This window comes from Monodelphis domestica, chromosome 4 (assembly GCF_027887165.1).
Source record: "Monodelphis domestica isolate mMonDom1 chromosome 4, mMonDom1.pri, whole genome shotgun sequence".
NCBI classification, from domain to species: domain Eukaryota; kingdom Metazoa; phylum Chordata; class Mammalia; order Didelphimorphia; family Didelphidae; genus Monodelphis; species Monodelphis domestica.
The window spans coordinates 56,984,721-57,004,412 of NC_077230.1; the positions used below are offsets into that span (position 1 = coordinate 56,984,721).

General features: G+C 38.1%; 1 protein-coding gene across 1 annotated transcript in view; it reads left to right on the forward strand.

Moving 5' to 3' along the window:
- CMSS1 (cms1 ribosomal small subunit homolog) overlaps positions 1 to 19,692 on the forward strand; it is a 430,657-nt gene that overhangs the window by 391,280 nt on the left and 19,685 nt on the right. The window contains exons 3-4 of the mRNA XM_007493586.3: positions 13,019 to 13,090; positions 15,819 to 15,948. Of these exons, the coding sequence (XP_007493648.2) occupies positions 13,019 to 13,090; positions 15,819 to 15,948 (202 nt within the window). The remainder of the gene's footprint in view (positions 1 to 13,018; positions 13,091 to 15,818; positions 15,949 to 19,692) is intronic.

Genomic DNA, 19,692 nt, shown 5'->3' on the forward strand with positions numbered 1-19,692 from the left:
TTTACATCACTTTCCTGCACCTCACATGTACCAATGGTAGCTTAAGCTTGACTTAGGACAGCCCAGAGGTCTGTCAGTTGTTTCTGATTTGTCATTTGCTAGCAAATGTCTGTCATAGACCATCCTTCTCAATACTTAATCCTTAAGTAGGGGTGTATGCATTCCTGTTTTTGTTAGACTAAGATGGGTGGGGTAATCTAAAGTTCACAATGGGTATGGGTAAGTGTGGGTGGGTGTTAGAGAGGAGAAGACATTGGTTAGGTTATGAAGAACTTTGAATGCCAAACAAAAGATTTTGTATTTTATCCTAGAGGTGATGGGGGACCACTGGAGTTTAAGGAGTAGGAGGCTGACATCTTTCCATCTAGATCTTCAAAGCAGCCTCTCCTCCCAATTTACCACACTGCCTCTAATAAAAATCAGGTTCCAATAAATTCCTTGCTCCAAAAATTTCAAAGCATTTTGGTATTTAGATTCTGTCTTATGAGTATAGTTCCCAGCAGGGGACAAATAGCATGATTAATCCAGCAGTATTTTGTGTTTATCCATGGGTGACCTCTCCTAATGAGCAGGTGCTAGAGTTGACATGGCCCAGGATACATAAAGCAAAGAATCTGAAATTGGTATTTCTTGGGAGTTCTAGCTAAATCTTTCCACAGTCTCAGAAGGATAAAGTCAAAGTATACAATGGATATATAGAATCCTTTACTAGAATGCTCCAGAAATCTGTCCTTGTTTCTGCCTTGTTTGGGATTTTGATCAGAATTTTGTTTGAAGGCATAGATGGGCAGCTAACTGGTGCAGTGGATAGAGTGCTGGTCCTAGAGTCTGTAAGACTTTTTCCTGAGTTTATCTCTGGCCTCAGATGCTTACTAGCTGTGAGCAAATCACTTAACCCCATTTACCTCAGTTTCCTCATCTATCAAATGAGCTGGAAAATAAAATGTCAAACCTCCAGTATCTCTGCTATGAAAACCTCAAATAGTGTCACAGAGTCAGACACAACTGAACAACAAAAATACCTAGCACAAAAGTATCTTGTTCCTTGGAGTTGAAAAGAGGCAAAACGAAAGACAGAGTGGCGTGAGCCAGGGTTTACTTTCTGTCCCCTATAAAGGAAGGCATTGGGAGGATTTGGTAGTCTGCCCAATCAAGGAGGGGAGGAGGTTGAGTTTAGCATCAAGGTGATGAGACTGGAGATAAGCTTAACCTGAGAGGGACTTCTTGTTCCTTGTAGTTGAGACCAGGCCAACCAGGTACAGAGTGGAAAGAGCCACTGTATGACCCATATCTCCTTCCTCTAGTACTTAACCAAATGATTAACATTTTGAATTTCAATTAATTTTCTAATATTCTTTCTCAAACTTCAACAGTAGAAGCTAACGTTGGCTTTCCCTGTGATACAGCAGCAATGCAGCAGTACCTTAACTAATAGAATAATGGTTTTACTGAAATTCTCCCAATAAGCTCTAGGGCTTATAAGTTGTCACAGACCTCTTGCTATTCACATCTCTTCATCCTCTGTTTATTAACTTCAGATTCCATTTAGTTTGGTCAACTAAATCACATTCAGTAACTTTTCTCATGAGAAATTCCAATCTTTTGAATCTTATCCTCTTTTTGGTATTTCATAAGATGGACTCTTATATTTTAACCCACCTCTACCATTCAGCCACAGTGACCCAACTTGCTATTGCTCAAACATAACATTCCACCTCCTAATTTGGAATATTTACACTAGCTGTTTTCCAGGCCTATAACGTTCTGTCTGCTCATCTCCAAATCTTAGCTTTTCCAGCTTCCTTCAGGACTCCACTCAAATCCTATTTTCTACAGGAGTCCTGCCACCATTCCTATCCTTCTGAAAAAAACCTTCTGTTAACACTGCTTACATCTTGTACTCCATCGTTGGAGGAGATGAGGTTGCCTTGCTTTGACTTTAGAATGGCTTAGAGCACCAGACTAGGAGTCAGGAAGATTCCGTTTCATAAGTTCAAATCTGGCCTCTGACACTTATTATCTGTGGGATCCTGGAAAAATCACTTAACCCTGTTGGCTTCAGTTTCCTCATCTGTCAAATGAGCTGGATAAGAATGGAAAACCATTCCAGTACCTTTGCCAAGAAACCCCAAAGGGGATGACAAATAGTCAGACACAACTGAAAAAATGACTAAACAACATTTCTCGTGGGTTAGAAGTACTACAGCCACGTAGAGTCTCCTAATCCCACAGCTGATTGTCACAGAAGCTTTAACCCGCTCTGTTTCTGACACATATTGGCTTACTCCCTCCCTTGGCAGCCCATCTCCACCCACTGCCAATCCTGAAGACTCACCATATTGGTACTAGTCTTAGTGCAGACACCCAGTTGGCTTTAGCCCTTCTGCAGCTCAGAAATCCCAAACTCAAAAAATCCACCAACCTTAGCCGCCCCAGTAGAAGGAACCATAGGTGTAAGCCACCACTCTAGGCTACAGAATTATTTGTATGTTTTCTCCTACATTAAAATACGAATTCTTTGAGAAAAGGGACTGTGCTTTTGCCTTTCTTCCTCTAGTACTTAGCACAGAGCCTGGCACATTTGCAAGATGTCTTCATACAGTCCTTTTTCTCTCTCTACTTTTGAAGCTATTCTAACACCCATCTCCTGGCTCCTATTAAACCAAGATTTTTTCCCTTTTTTTAATATCTTGATGTCATATCTCTTCTAGTCTCATTTTCTTCCAACTGTTTCCCAGTTTAGTTTTGTATCACACTCCCTACCCCTTCTTCTCTTCCCACCAAAATCTATATATCTAATTTGATATTAAATCTATATATCTAACCTATTCTACTTCCATCTTCATGTTCTTCTTTCTCTTTCCTTTTTTTTTTCATAAACCCTTACATTCTTTTTTAGAATTAATACTAAGTAGAGCAACGGGGTGGCTCTAGAGTCAGGCCTAGAGATGGGAGGTCCTAGGTTTAAATTTGGCCTCAGACACTTCCCGGCTGTATGACCCTGGGCAAGTCACTTAACCCCCATTGCCTAGCCCTTACCACTCTTCTGCCTTGGAGCCAATACACAGGATTGATTCTAGGATAGAAGGTAAGGGTTTATTTTAAAAAAAATTTTAAAAAAGAAAGAAAGAATTACTACTAAGTATCAGTTCTAAGAGAGAAGATCAACAGGGACTAAGCAATTGAGATTAAGTGACTGAGCCAGGGACACCATAGCTACGAGGTGTCTTTTGAACCCAGAAGCTCCTGTCTCTAGACCTGGCTCTCTATCCACTTTGCCACCTCTCTGCCCTCCAGTCCTTTTTCCTCCTTTTCTTCCTATATTCCAGCTACTCTATATTTAATCTTTTTGTTGTGTTGTTTGTATTTTTATTCATTTTGTTAAATATTTCCCAATTACATTTTTTCAGTTGACCTAAATGCTGATTTTTAAATTATTTGAGCTCTTTTCAACATTTTATTTTGGAAATAATACTATTTCCAAATACATACAAAAACAATTTTTAACTTTTTAAAAAAATAATGAGTTCTAAATTCTCTCCCTCCTTCCCCTCTCCCCTCATTGAGAATGCAAGCAGATTGATACAGGTTATATGTGTGCAGTCATGCAAAATATATTTCTATATTTAATCCTTTTTTTAGTTCCCACCAGTACTACTGCCCCTGCTTGCAAGATCGAAGAACAACTCAGCATCCTCCATCCCCGTTTTTAATGCTGTTGAATTCCAAATTCATATTTCCTCTCTCTTACTGTTTGTCATCAGTGATGTGTTAGCAAAGATAAAATAGAACCACTCCTACAACCTTATTTTATTCTTCTTGTGACCTTTGTTACCTTTATAATCCTCCTAATCCCAGTTTGAATGCTAGTCACATCTGTTTATGATTTTCTTTTATCTCAGACTTGGGTGGTAGCATGTGATTCTTAGAGAATTCCCCACACAGTAAGACTGCTCAGTTATAAATGATCATCCTCTGTAAGTTTCTTTCCATGGCTGTCCAGACTGAATGGATGGCCTGTAATGCCTGTCCATTAGTGCACGTATCCAATGCAGATAGACAGGAAGGTGGGCCCAGAATTGAGCATCCAGAAGACATATTGACTTTGGAAAATTACTTCAGCCTTCTCCCTGGGGTAAAAAAAAAAAAGTGATTTGTGTTTTTAATACCAATTATTCAGATGATAGTGTATGACTATAAGTCATGGAATAGACTAGTATTTCCAAAGATCTAAAGTTAAGGACCTTCTAAAAGTAATGGAGAGATACATACTAGAGGCTGAACAGGCATCAACTCATTACAAATGAGAAATTAAGCAGAAGACCTGGAAAAAAGGAACTGAAAACCCTCCAAAACCTGGAGGATTTTGCATTTGAGTGGGAATAAAGTATCAAGTCTTAGGTGCCTCTGTGGATAGAGCACTGGATCTAGGGTTTGAGACCAAATCCAGCCTCAGACACCAGCATGGTCACCCTGGACAAGTCACGTAACCTCTGCCATTTTTTTGTTTTCTCATCTTCAAAATGGAGATCATTAAAGCATCTCCCTCCCAAGGTTCTGGTGAGAATTAAATGACATAATTATTAAGTTCTCAGCATAGAGCCCAGCACTAAGTTAGCAACATATGTGAGCTGCCATTATTTACTATGTGTTATTCCCTTCCACATAATCAATGCTTCAGGCAAACTGGGCTTCCTTTTTACTCGCTGAACACCCACACACTATTCTTGTATTGTCTGCCCCCTTTTTTTCTCTATTTCCCTATTTAACTTCCACTTTGCTATATTATAGTCCCACTCAAATGAAACATATCCTCCCCGAAATCTCTCTCGGTCCCCTCAGTGTCTCACATGATATTCTATACAGACAAGAGGTGTTTAATAAATGTTTATTGATTTTATTCATTTTTGTTGACAGACTGATCAGTGAACATACAAGGATCTAACATAAACAATAACATTGATTCCAAAAATTATTAAAACTGCAATATATTTTCTTTCACATATACTTTTTGAGCCTTGAATGAAGCATTTCTCTGTACTAGGATAAGGGAGAGACAGAGAGAGACAGAGAAACTAGCCCGTTTGTATATGTATATTTATAGGACCTATAGTTATTATATGTTAAGTTTTTAAGGAAGTTTTGACTTCTGGAGATTCCCGGAGCAGTGTTCTGGACAGAAGACTTACTCTAACCTCTCCGTGCCACAGGTAAACCTCACTTTTGTATTTTCCAGCCCAAACTCCAGCTCTGCCCATTACCCCATCAGCTGACTTCAGACAGTTACATGTTCTTCTTAACCATACAACTACATCATCTCTAGCAACCAGTTCGTGTCTAAATTATATGTAAACGGACTTTACTCTTGGCTCGCTTTATTCCAAAGGCTTGCCAACACTTGTAGTTTTTTTCTCTATATGTTTCTTCCAAAATAAATTATATGTTGTCCCATTTCTAGAGATGACATCATATTCTTTCATCCCTGGCACCAGTCACTTCAGGAATGACTTTCAGAGTCATCCCTAGTGAGTTTGCAGTGAAATTTCCCATAATATAATCCTTTCTGTGATATCTCAATGAATTCCTCCTAGGCTCTTATCTGGGATGCTCGTAGATTTTGAATGATGCCATGAACTATTATTTTCCCCTCAGATTCGGTAGAACTTTATGTCTGTGTGTGCATGCACAAGCACAAACTTTGGATCTTAAAACAATTAAGATACCCCAGGAATGCTGGAACAATGACACCTTTTTATTGCTTCATTCTCTCCTCAAAATTGTGCTTTTTTTTTATTCTCCTTACTTAAATTATATCATATCTGTAGCCTACCCACTTCCCAGGGTTGTTAAATGAAAGTCAAGTGAGATTATATTTAATAAAGCATTGAGCACAGTGCCTGGCACATAGAAGGTACTTAATAAATGCTTGTTTCCTTCCTTCATTTCTGTATGCATTCTCGTTCATTCATTCCACTCATGTCTGACTTTTGTAACCCCATTTGGGATTTTCTAGGCAAAGATACTGGAGTGGTTTGCCATTTTTTTCTCCTCATTTTAAAGAGGAAGAAGCTAAGGCAAACAGGGTGAAGTGCCTTGTCCAAGGTCACATAGCTAGTAAATGTCTAAGGCCAAATTTGAACTTGAGTCTTCCTGACAACCAGATTGGATATTTTATCTACTTCACCACCTAGCTACCATAACATTTCAATTCTAAAACTACCAATGGTTTCTTGTTGCCCTTGTGAATTTTAGATTTACTCCGCCCTGCTTAGTCTAGCAACCAGGAATGTCTACACCCCTACTTAAGGATTAAGTGTTGAGGAGGATGACCTATGACCGACATGTGCTATCAAGTGGCAAATAAGAAACAACTGACAGACTCCTTGGGCTGTCCAAAGTCAAGCTTACGCTAACGTTGGTATATGTGAGATGCAGGAAGTGATGTAAAAAAAACGGTCTATATATTTCACGTCATTTCCTTTCTTGGGTCTCTCTCTTTTCGCGGAGACGTGGCTCTCACTCTAGCTGGTGTGGCTCATGGCAGCATGCTGGGCGTCCTGGCAGTTTGGCGGGTTGCAGCTTGCTGGTGAGGTAACTGGGAGAAGCTCTGTAACGTGGGTTAGGTGAGGCATCTTCCCTGAGTGACCTGGGCGAGTGTTTAGGCTGATTCCTTTTTCCTTTACCTCCTAAAACACTATCCTCCTAGGAGACCCTCATCTCGGAGGAGGTCTTGTAACTAGAAGCTGAGCTAGATTAAATCTTCTGAGGAGGCCTCATGGCTGACTTCTCTGAACTTCCCTTGGCTTAGGCTAGGCCAGAGAAATCTTATACCTCTTTCTCTCTTCTTCTTCTTCTTAATTCCTTCCCTCTATATTAATTAAACCACCATAAAATTCCCAAACTGACTTGAGTATTTTTATTGGGATTTGAATTAATCCCTGGCAACCTCTAGTATAATATTTTCAGTCAAAAAAACCTAAATTTGCCCCTTATACCCTGCTTATTCATTCTTTTTAAACCTTTACCTTTCATCTTATAATCAAAGCTAGATATCACTTCTCAGGCAGTAGAGCAGTAAAGATTAGGTAATTGTGGTTAAGTGGCTTACCCAGGGTCAAAAAACAGCTAGGAAGTGTTGAAACCAGATTGGAACCCAAGACCTCTCTCTCTAAGTCTGGTTTGCTATCCACTGAGCCACTTGTCTGCCCTCTCCCTCACTCTCTGATTAAAACTACTCTTTACCTTTCTTTCTTCACCTTGCTCTAGTCAGCACTACTTTATTTTTTTTATTTTTTTATTTAAATTAATTTACTTAGTCAATTTATAACATTATTTCTTGGTTACAAGAATCATATTTTTCCTTCCCTCCCCTACCCCCACCCTTTCTGTGTCCTTGATCAGAACCTATTTCCATGTTGTTGTTATTTGCATTAGGATGTTCATTTAGAATCTACATCCCCAACTATATCACCTCGACCCAGTGTTTCCTCTGAATGTGGATAGTGGTTTTTCTCATAGATCCCTCCGGGTTGTTCAGGATCACTTCATTGCCACTAATGGAGAAGTCCATTACATTCGATTGTACCACAGTGTATCAGTTTCTGTGTACATTGTTCTCCTGGTTCTGCTCCTCTCACTCTTAGTCAGCACTACTCTAAATCTCTCTCTCTCTCTCTCTCTCTCTCTCTCTCTCTCTCTCTCTCTCTCTCTCTCTCTCTCTCTCTCTCTCTCTCTCTCTCTCTCTCCTTCTCCCTCCCCCTCTCCCTTTCCTTGTCTCTCTCTGTCTCTTTTTTTGTATGTATGGGTTCTTCTGATTCTTTCTTTCCTTTCACCCACATTTTCTCTCCAACTACTGTAAAATCACAACGAACCCACTCCTCTTCTCTTCTTCACAGGTAGTAGACATTTTGACCTCTTCCTCTCAGTCTCTGAGAGATTTGACCTCCTATAAGATCAGTGGAAACAGATATGATATTTATAGCATCTTATTTAAAAAAAAAAGATTTACAGTCATTTAAAACGTATATGCCATTCATCACAAAATAGGCAAACCCTCTTACAAAACTAGAGACTAAGAAGCTTGAGGAATTATTTTTTAATTCATTGAATAGCTTATAATCAGATTCAAAAGTATACTAAAAAGAGGAAATCCTTGTACATTCAGACCTTTGACACCATTTTTTAAAAATCTACAAGTGCCTCTTTTGAATTTTTTTTTCACATTCTACTGAAAGAGGTTTTTTGGTTTTATTTTTGTTTTTAATCTTCTGACCACCAAAATGCCCTATTTCTGTTTAAAACTATGACTCTTGTGTTCTTTTCCACAAGCGGCTATGTTGAAATTCCTCAGTCACCCCATTCCCCAATAGGAGCAACAACACACCTTGAAAAACATACATTTATATTCTGTATTCCTACAAAAGAATCAGGGTCTATGGTAGCTACTTGGCCCACAAAGTTGGATCCTTTCATACCACCATGTTCTAATGAACTCAGCAAAAAAGTTTTCTCTATCCTTTGAGTAGGAGATGGAAGAACCATCTTTCCATAAACTTAATGCCACATGTTTTCTAAGTACTTAATAAAGCATCTTTATCCAAATGATTGGCACAATCTTTCCTTTTTTTCTTATGATTTAAATAGAATAGATTCCTGAAACTGAGCTCTCCCCCAGATATTTGGCTGGCATAGTGATGTTTAGACTCATCTACCTTCTGAACTTAAAAACACCAATCATCAAACAGTATATACTCTTTTCCCTTCTACCACCATGCCCTATTTGAGAAAAATGGAACAGGTTTCTAGTGCAACTTTCCTTCAATAGTTGGATACTAGTGATTTTAAGATATCGTGAATCTGTTTGTTGCATCTAATTCTTTCACCTGTAAAGTCAGGAGTTAAAACTTAACCTATCACTGTAATCATCAAAAATCTTGACATCTTATGATCTATCTAGTGGTTTCTGAGATATATTCGTGGCCCCGAGTCAGCTTCTAATTGATAAATATCAGCATCACTAGGATAGCTCACTTCAATGTCAAATTCAAACTTAGATGAAGAATGGGACTGTCCTTGTTTTTAGACAAGAGAGATCATAACGCCATGTCTTCATTTCTAATGCATTTTGCGATGGGCATGTTTCTGTACTGACAGAGGATGCCCCAGAATCCCAAGATCTTCATGTTACTTGATTCATGCACATTTAAAATATACTCCTCCTCTAGCTGAAACAGAGCCCAAAAACTGTTTCACTGGGGCCTTGGTAATTATACAGGAGGGATCATATGGAACTATGTCTGCTGCTGGCTTTGGCGCATATTCATCCTTAAATAGCTCATTGAATTTGCAGATTGTCTGCAGGGCCATAATGAAAAGACTGGTCTATAATCATTTTAAAAGGAGATGGTGAGGCAAGATTTACACTGGTTATCCATTCTCCCTTTGCTAACAAGTATTCCCATTTGGATGGAAACTGAGAGAGGAAACTTGGAATATTTTTACTTTACATGTTAGATCTTGGCAACATGTTTTAAAATGTTGAGTAAAAAAGCTCAACACAGGAAGCATTTTATATTCTTGCTTATGATTAATAAATTAGGAATTTGAGGCATTCTATTTCATAAATCAAGGTCTTAGTCCAAATATCCTGTTTTTCTACATAAAAAAACCAGCATAAAAATAGAATCAAATTGTGCAGGGCATTGCGGGGTCAAATCAATAGGCTGTCAGTTTGGGGGGAGTAAGGGTGGTATGGGTGATAAGAGCTTTATAGAAACATTAGCATGAGCATTGGTATTGCACTAGGTCACCATGAGGACTTTGATCCAGCTGGGTAGAAATACAGTCCCACTCTGATTTTCTGGCCTAAATTAAGAGAAGCAAAGAAAATGTAAAATAATAATCTGCTAAACAATCATACTTATTTGGGATATACAGTTAAGACAATCAAGTCTAACGCACCATCAATCATAGAACTGTGGCAACAAGACAGCAGATCTTAACCATCATCTCCATGTATGTCACAGTTGTATAGACCTGGCTGAGGTTTTACAGTATTTTTTTTTTATCTTTTGAGCTTTACCCGAAGATATCAATCTGCAATGGATTTTTTGTTTAATTTTTTGCATTTGCATCATAATCTTTCTTCATGCCTGTTCCCCAGGGTGGATCTTCTCTCATTACAAAGGAAAACAAACAAAAACATCTGATAAAGAAACCTTATCTGACAATAGATATCTTGTTTTGTCCTTTAATAATGAGGAGATATGTTTCATATCTTATTTTTCTAAGACTTTCATTGCTATTTCCATTATATTTATTGTTATCATCATTGTGTATTTTATTCTTTATCAATTTATACACAACTCACTACTTTTCTCTTCCTTGCATCCATAATTTCTTACTGTATGATAATAATTATATTCACATAACATTGTTTTTATAGCCACTCACTAATCAGCTGGCACCCATTTTATTTTCAACTATTTGCTACGCAAAGAAGTGATACAATTACCTGACATTTGGATCTGTATTTAACTTTCTTGTAGTATATATCTATTTGCAGTTTAACTAGCTTCCTTCCATAATTCCACATTGAAATCTAGAATGGTTGTACCACTTCACATTTGCCCCAGCAGTACAGTCATATGCCTATCTTTCCACAGCCTCTTCAACACTGATTATTTCCATCTTTACCAATTTGCAAGGAATAAGGGAAATCTTTGAGGTTGATTTAATTTCTATGATTATTACTGTATGTGATTTGTAACATGTGTTATTAGTGAATAAAATGATTATAGGATAAAACAAATAAATTTTATTAATTAAATTAGTAATTAACAATAAGTTTTAATAGTTTATAAATCATTTTTCCTCAAAATTCTTCTCTTATTCTTTAACCACTCATCTATTTTGGAATGGCCCTCACCATCATATATTTGTGTCAGTTCTGTTTATTTTTAACATCAATCTTTTATCAGTGGTGTTGGATACAGATGTTTTTCCTACTTTTTTGAATTTTCTTATAATTCAATCCTCATTGATTTTATTCATGTAAAACATTTTAGTTTTAGGTAGTGAAAACCTTTATCTTTTATAATCTCATCTACCCCCTTGTTTAGTAAAGAATTCTCCCCTTCGCTATAGCCATTAAAGGTACCTGATTTAGTTCTCTTCCCTTTTCTTTTCTGGGTTTTTTTTTTTTTGGTGTGACTTTTTGAATTGTTTGATCCTCATTTCTGCCAAACTTCTTTCCAATTCTCCTAGCAATTCTTTGTCAAAAAGTGAATCATGCACTCAGCATTCTGCGTTCCTGGAATTAATACTAATCCTATTTTCTGTTGCTTCTGAACTATCTAGTAGGTTTATTATCTACTTCAATTAACTTATTTATTAGTTTTATTAACATTCAATTAACTTATTGGTTTATTAATTAATTAATTAATTAAGTTTTTTATTACTGTTTGATTAATTGAATGATCTATTTCCAGCTTTGGATTTTGAGTCAGAAACCTTGACTGCAGACACTGGCTCTCTGCTCTTTACTATCACATTGGGAAAATCATTTCACTTCTCTTGTTCTTGGTGTCCTTAGCTTTCAAATTCTGGGGTCAGGAACTACATGGCACAATAGATGAGAAGTTGGACCTGGACTCTGGAAGCCATGAGCTTGAGTCCTGTGTCACACTCTTATTAGCTATGTTAGTGATGAACACCTCTCAGTCAGTCTTGGTTTCCTCATCCTTACAATGAGGATAATGCTAGCGCTAGCCTTACAAAGTTGTTGTGAGGTATAATGAAATAATATGTATGAAGGCATTTCAGAAAGTTTAAAGTGGCACACAAATGTCACCAGCTTTCATTATTGCTATCATTACTCCTTATAATTCTCTACTTGTGATTCTATAATCTTTCTATTAGATTCTCCAGAGAAACACATTTTTTAAACGTATTGTCAGGCACTGTGTTGAGTGGTTGTGGATACAAAGAGAAGGAAAGAGTCCAACAACTTGAAAATCAGAAGAGACTTTTTGCAGGAGGTCATACTCAAAATGAGCCCAAAAGGAAGTTAGGGATTGATAGAGGAGGAAGGGAAAAGGGTTAGTACTTACAAAAAGCCCAGAGAGGAGATGGAGTATCGTTTGAAGAGAACAACAAATGGGTCAGTTTTGCTGGACCAGTATGTGAAGAAGGGTAATGAGCAATAAGCTCAGTTGACTAAAAGCAATTCATGAATCCAGCAGCATTTGTATTTTATTCTAGAGGCAAAAGAGAAGTGTTGGGATTTCTTGAATAGGTACATAGCATGTTCAGACCTCTGATTTAGGAATATCATTTTTCAATTTCTCAGGCTCTATAGCAAGAAGACTGAAGAGATGAGGGAGGGCTGTATGATGTAACAGATTGACTGGTGATGTAGAGTGAAGAAGATGTGGGTTCAAATCCAGCTTCTGACATTCATTCATGAGCTATTGGCAGAAGCAATTGCTGTGGAGCATTTAGAGCTTGGTTAGACATTGAACAGTCATACACTGCATCCTGACTCAGCAACCTCTTGGCTTTTGTCTTGCCACTGGACTTCTGTGGATTGAAAAAGAGAGTAAAGCTGATGACTTTGTGCAACTTTGCCTCACTTAAAATTCAATTTATACATGATTCAAAAGGCAAACCACTGATGTCATTTTGGTCGTCTTTGAGAATGAAGGACAACCACCACCAACTGGTCAGCAAGTTTATTAACTCCTATCTGTAAGACGCAAATAATATATTGTCTGTACTAACTACTTCATAGGGCTCTTGCATTCTAAAAAAATGCCAGTCATTGTTCCAGTCTAAAACATTTTCTAATTTTTTTCCAAGTTCCTTCTATCTAACCTTTGCATAATGCATATTATTACTTTACAATTACCTTCTCTATTTTTAGATTTCTACCACGTCACCTTGAAGAATGCATGATAAAATTATCATTTTCCCAACCTTCACTCAAAACTGAGTCCCTTTTATGTGATTTGCTTTACAGCCCAAAGAATGTTTCCTGATGAAGACAAAAGAAAAGAAAGAAGAGGCCACCAAGGCCAAGAGGAGACGAAAGGTATTGCTTACACTTATCTAACCTGTGGTTTGGGGAGTGCTCTTAACAGCTAATATTGCCTCTCTTTTTAAGGGCTAGTCGTAGAATCCCTGCACTAGACAGTGGGAATCATTTCGTTTCCTCTGCTGTAGAGTACAGTAAACCCTCCCAGATATGCAGTTCTTGACAGTTTCCAGAGAAAGTGATAGATCTCCCCTTGATGCCCCTTCCCAGTGTAGTATATACCTCAAAGGTGTTCCCTTTGGATCTGTGACAGGAGTCCAAAAATCACTGTGACTCTCTTTGGCCAGGTATTCAAAGGTGGTTTTATGTGTAGGGAATCCCTCACTCTACCCCTCTCAACAGCTCACAGCCAAATGTGGTACTTGTCAGTCTGAATATTAAAAAGTCAAAGCCAAGTCAGTGAGCATTTATTAGCTCCTCCTGGGCTTACCAATGCTGAGAGCCAGGAATACAAAGAAAGCCAAAAAACATCCCCTGCTCTCAAAGTGCTCAAAGTTCAATGAGGGAGACAATGTGCAAATAACCATGTACAAACACGCTATCTACAGGATAAATGGAAACGGGGGGAAAGCACTAGTCCTGGGGGAGATCATGAAAGATTTCTTTTAGGAGGTGGGATTTTGGCCGCTTCCTAAAGGAACGTGGGAAAGTTGATAAGTAGAGGGGAGGAAAGAGAGGCAGTGAAAATGGGCTGAGCTGGTAAACCAAGTGTTTTATGTGAGGAATAGCAAGGAGACCAGTGTCACTGGATCACAGAACAAGGTTTAAGAAGACTGAAAAGGTAGGCAGGGGCTGGATTATGAAGGCCTTTAAGTGCCAAACACAATTTATGTTTGCAAGACTGATGCCACTATCAATTCCTCCATATAGTTCAGCTTTGAAAATACAATGGTAATTTTCTGTAGTATAAGCAATAAGTATTTTCTTTTGCAACATGACAAACATAAAATCATGTATAGCATGATTTTATAGCACATGTACAATCTATATCATATTACCTGCCATCTCAGGGAGGAAAGAGAAGTGAAAGGGAGGGAGAAAACATGAATTGCAACATGTCAAAAGACTATTATTAAAATTGTATCTACATATAATCTGGAAAAAGTATGAAGAAAGAAAGAAATGTCAACGCGGAATCTAGAAACCCCCAACTTGTAGCCTAGTAAGATCTGATGAACCCCAAAGCTTGTTGGGAGTTTCTAGATTCCATGCGGAAGGAAGGAAGGAAGGAAGGAAGGAAGGAAGGAAGGAAGGAAGGAAGGAAGGAAGGAAGGAAGGAAGGAAGGAAGGAAGGAAGGAAGGAAGGAAGGAAGGAAGGAAGGAAGGAAGGAAGAAAGAAAGAAAGAAAGAAAGAAAGAAAGAAAGAAAGAAAGAAAGAAAGAAAGAAAGAAAGAAAGAAAGAAAGAAAGAAAGAAAGAAAGAAAGAAAGAAAGAAAGAAAGAAAGAAAGAAAGAAAGAAAGAAAGAAAGAAAAGAGAAGAAAGAGATAGGTATGCATTAACCTTCCCATTTCAAAGAAAACAGCAGCAGAATTTTCTGCCTGCCAAAATATAATTAAAAAAAAAAAAGAGGGGGGATCTCTTACTGCAGTCTGCAAGGGGGAAAGGATTGGGATTAGAGGAAAGAAGATGGATTTAAACCAATTACTTAACAGTGGGGCTTTTAGAAAACTCTGTGTATATGTGCATACGTTTTCCTTCCTCACAAGGAGCCCAAATAGGAAGATGGGATGATGTGCCAGGCTAACTGGGATTTGGCATGTCCTAGAAAGAAATGAATCCTACTTTTTTTTTTAAGTAGTTCATATACCAATAGCCTCCTGAAATGGCAAACCCTTGAGTGTTCATGGTCAGGGATGTTGTTAGATAGTTCTGACTGAGGTCAGCTCTAAATGTGCCCACCGATGACATATTTTTTTAACATTGAATACTGTTGGCAGGGGTTTTAACCATTTGGGGCTGGAACCAGGAAATGAGAATAATATGGAACCGAAAGGAAGAATAGGAAGCAGGAAAAGGTGTCCTCATCTGTTTGGTTCTTGGTAAAATAATTAAAAAAGGAATGAGAAAAGAGGAGTCATATGCCTAAACAGATGAAGGAGAATAGATTTCCTATCTTTGATGTTCTTTGCAAGTTTCCTATGCTTCTTTTCATTCTGTCGAACACCTAGGGAGCTGCCTCCCCAAATTTTGGTAAGTGCTTTCATTTCTCTCTGTTTTTATCCTGTTCCCAGAAAAAAAAAAAACAACTGGGGACACAGTACTTCTCAAGTTTACACAAGAATTCTTTCAGAGCAGCCCTTCCAGTAAATCATTTCATGACCATAGAAGCATTAAAAAAAAAATAGAACTGGGAGAAATTAGGGCCTCAGAACTTTATTCTGATTTCCCATGTTGCCAAATAATATTATCTATCTTGATCTAAACCAAAATAGTATCATGTTAAGTCTCAAGAACCTAAATTCTCATAGAAGTCATAGAACCCAGAGTTAAATAGGGCCTTAGGGATCACCCCTCCATTCTTTAAAGTATTTAGTTATACCAGAAAATATTTAAGTTATTTTTTCAAATATGTTTATTTGGGTTCACATTCAAATTTGAGATTTCCCTGGAGACCTTCATTCCTGTCATTGTATGGATAAAATGCTACTAAAAATCAACCCATCAGAGAGATCAAATACATTCTTAACCTTCACCTTCCTCCTCTTCTTTCTTTCCAAACCATAGAAGAAAATAACTGACATTCTTGCAAAATCAGAACCAAAGCCTGGAGTCCCCGAAGATCTACAGAAGCTGGTCACAGAGCAGTTGAGCATCAAGCGTTCAGTGATTGAATTAGAAGAACTGAAACTGCCAGGTAGAACTAAGCATCAGTGATGTGATGTTAACCTTATTTTTCATTTCCTGTTTGCCCATTTATTTTGCATTGTTCACAAAGCCTTTTGGAAACAAGATGGAGAAGTTCATCATTTCCTAGGCCTTCATTCTTAATGCACACAGAAGAGACACTTTGCCTGAAAAACTGAATTATAGTTTGTCTTTTTTTTTTCCCCCTCCAAGATAGTTTAATCATGTCAGAATAGTTTAATTTTTACCTTTTTTCTCAAGTTTCTGCTATCATTTTCAAAGGGAAGAAAACAAAAAAATTCTACTGCCAGGTCCTCATTAATACAAATGACTAATTCCATAAAGTGGTCACATTATTCAGGTTGGCACTGCATATTTCCATTGGGCTAGAGCCAATGACCGTGTTCTACATAATTGTACCTTCTATTAGTGTAAATTGAAATGCATATAGACACTTCACAGGAAGTCATTATTCGAACAACACCCTCCATGCCTGGAATACTCTCCCTCTTCCACTACCTGCGATTACTGACCTCCCTTGCTTTCCTTAAGTCTCAACTAAAATCCCACCTTCTAAAGGAAGCCCTTCCCTAACCCCTCTTAATTCTGGTACTTTCCCTTTGTCAATTATTTCCTATTTGTCCTATATATAGCTTGCTTTGAATATATTTATTTATATATTGTCATTATATATATTTTTATATATTTATTTATATATTGTCATATTCAACTGTCAGCTCTTTGAGATCAGGGCCAGTCTTTTGCTTCTTCTTGTATCCCAGACCTTGGCATAGTACCAGGCACATAGTAGGTCCATAAAGAATGTTTCTTTATTGATCGATTAATTGTGTTTTAAGGTTTGAAAAGTGCTTCATGAATATTCCCTCATTTGGGCCCAAACTTACAGCAAGTTTAACTTCCTTTTGGTGACTTTTTACAAAAAACAACCAACTTGACTGATGACACCTTAGCAACCCTCTCACATATTTTATTTTCCAGCCAAATTGATACACTTGCAGTTCCCTAGGCACAGCAATCTCCCCACATACCTTTGCACAGGCGGACTCCCATCCCTGAAAAGCACTCCTTCCTCATGAAAGCCCCTTCTCTCCTTAAGGCAAGGCTGAGTGCAAGTTCTCCAGCCCATTTCTATAATACAGTCTCACCCAGTTACTTTGTATTTATTTTATAGTTATTCTTATTTTTTAAGCATGTCCTCTTCCTTTACCCCCATGAAATGTAAGCTTCTTGAGGGCAGGATCAATTTGGCTTCTTGCCTTTGTATCTTCACCCCCTAAATTTATGCCCGGTTTGTAGTAGGTACTTAATAAATGCTTACTGAATTTGAAACATTGAAGTATTCTTACTCCAGCACATACTAGATTAGTGAGTTGTGCCTACGTTGCCACACGTTCTCAACTTTATTATTTATTTTTAAAATGACTGACATCTTTCTTCATTAGACTTTAGCACTTTACCACAATGGATTTATTGAGCCTAATAAGGTGAGAAATTATGATTTTGTTTCTTTTTTTGAACCTGAAGCCATTTGTCAAACTGCATTTTTAACACCTTTTTGGCCTTTTAGGTCTCTAAAGAGCAATCCTTTTTAAAATAAGAATGATATTGAGAATGTTGTATCAATACAGCCATCATAGACTAATGATCTTTGTTTCTGGAACATTAGTCAGGTCAAATACTCAGACATAATCACCCACATTTGTTTAAGCTTATCTTTTTTAAGTCAGAAACTTCCTAAAGCTCTCCGCCACTTTGAGTTTCTCCATTTGTCTCAAGAAGTGTCAAGAAGTTTGAACAAGGCACAGCTAGGTGGCTCAGTGGCTTGAGAGCCAGGCCTGGAGTCAGGAGGACCCAAGTTCAAAGTTCAAGTTCAGGAGGACCTTAGACACTTCCTAGCTGTGTGAGCCCAGTTGCCTAGCATTCACTGTTCTGTCTTGAAACTGATACTTAATATCAAATGTAAGACAAAATGCAAGAATTTTTAAAAAAGAAGAACTTTGAACAAGATACTCTGTTTCTCATCAGAGATTTTTTTTCCTGACTGTCCCCCATGCCTGAAATGCTAAAACCCACTTTCTACAGGAAACCTTTCTCTCACCTTAGTGCCTTCTCTCTGCTGATAATTTCCCCTTAATCCTATATATGACTTATTTGTAGATAGTTACTTATTGCCTTTCCCATTAGACTGAATTCCCTGAGAGCAAGAAGTGTCTTTTGCCTTTCTTTGCATCCTAAGCACTTAGCAAAGAGCCTGGCACAGAGTAGACACATAATAAATATTTACTGACGGAATATTGACTAACTCAGACCCAAATTAATTCTAACTCATTTCAGAACTCGGTCATAAATATATGCCATTAAGTTTAGGTAAAGTAGAAGCACAAAATCAGAACCACTAAAAAGTTATTCTATATAGACTGGATTTTTTAGTATTAACAAAGCATCTCTTCATGGACTGCTCTTTCTTTATCGGGGTTAACTTGATTTCCTCTTCCCATTAGAAGGTTATATTTTCTTGAAGCCTGGAAAAACAGAAAAAAGGTTCTGGTCTCCGATTTTTTACGATTCCTTTGTGACATGCTTTTTATAAACACACATTAGGTTTGGAGAAACAATTGCCCCTGTCTGGTTCCGTTCCAGCAAGAAAATCATTTAGGCTGATGAAGCAACCTATTTCCACGTGAACGGGATCTGGTGTCTGAGACTCGCCAAGCCCAAACGACTCCAACAGCTGTCAGAAATCATTGCGGGCAGCAAACCAGGCCAGGGAAGAGCAGTCCTGTCTGTTATTTCATCTTATCAGTCGAGTGTTAGACATTTTCTGCCCAAACTTCAAGTGAAGCTTAGTTTTGTCTGTTACTACTTAGTGGATTTTTCCTTTTTATCTCTTCCTGTGGGTTTGTGTTCTTCCTAGGGAGGATTTATGAGGTAACAGGACAACTTTTAGTATTATGTGACCCTGTGAAAGACCACGAACCTCCTTCATTCTCTTATATACAATAAATTCACTATAAAGTAATTTTAGGTTTATAATACAGCCTTCCTTTGAGCTGTATACCCAGGTTTTTTGTTTTGTTTTGTTTTGTTAAGTTAAGTGACACCATCCAAGAAATTTGGAGTTGGAAGAGACCTCAGGGACCATTTAGTCCAACCCATACCTGAAAAAGAAACCTCACTATCACATTCCCAATAAATGGGTCATCCAGCCTCTATCCGAAAATCGCCAGTTAGGGAATTCCTCCTGAGAAAGCCTATTCCACTTATGAATAGTTCTATGTTTTCCCGACATCAAGCTTAAATTATCTTCTTTGCAACTTGTACTCACTGCTCCTGGTTTGTCCTCTGGTGGCCAAATGGAACAAGTCAACCGAACAGTTCATCTCTGTGCAGAGGACTTTCTCATCTTCTTGTCCAGCCTTTACCTTTTTCCTAAACTCCAGTCACATCTCCAACTCCCTATGAGACATCTTGAACCCGACATCCTGTAACTTAGACTCGTCCTGCCCAAACTTGAACTCTTATTTCCTTCCCTTCTTCCTAGGTTCCCTGTTACTGTCCAGGGTACCATCATCCTCCCGGGGGCCTAGGCTCACAACTTAAGTGTCATCTTTGGCTCATCACCCTCTAGTCCCCTCCATGTCTCATCAGTTATCTTATCATGTCTGCCCCTGCGACATCTCCTGCAGCCTCTCTGCCATCGGGCCCCCACTCTGGGGCAGACCCTCACCACCCT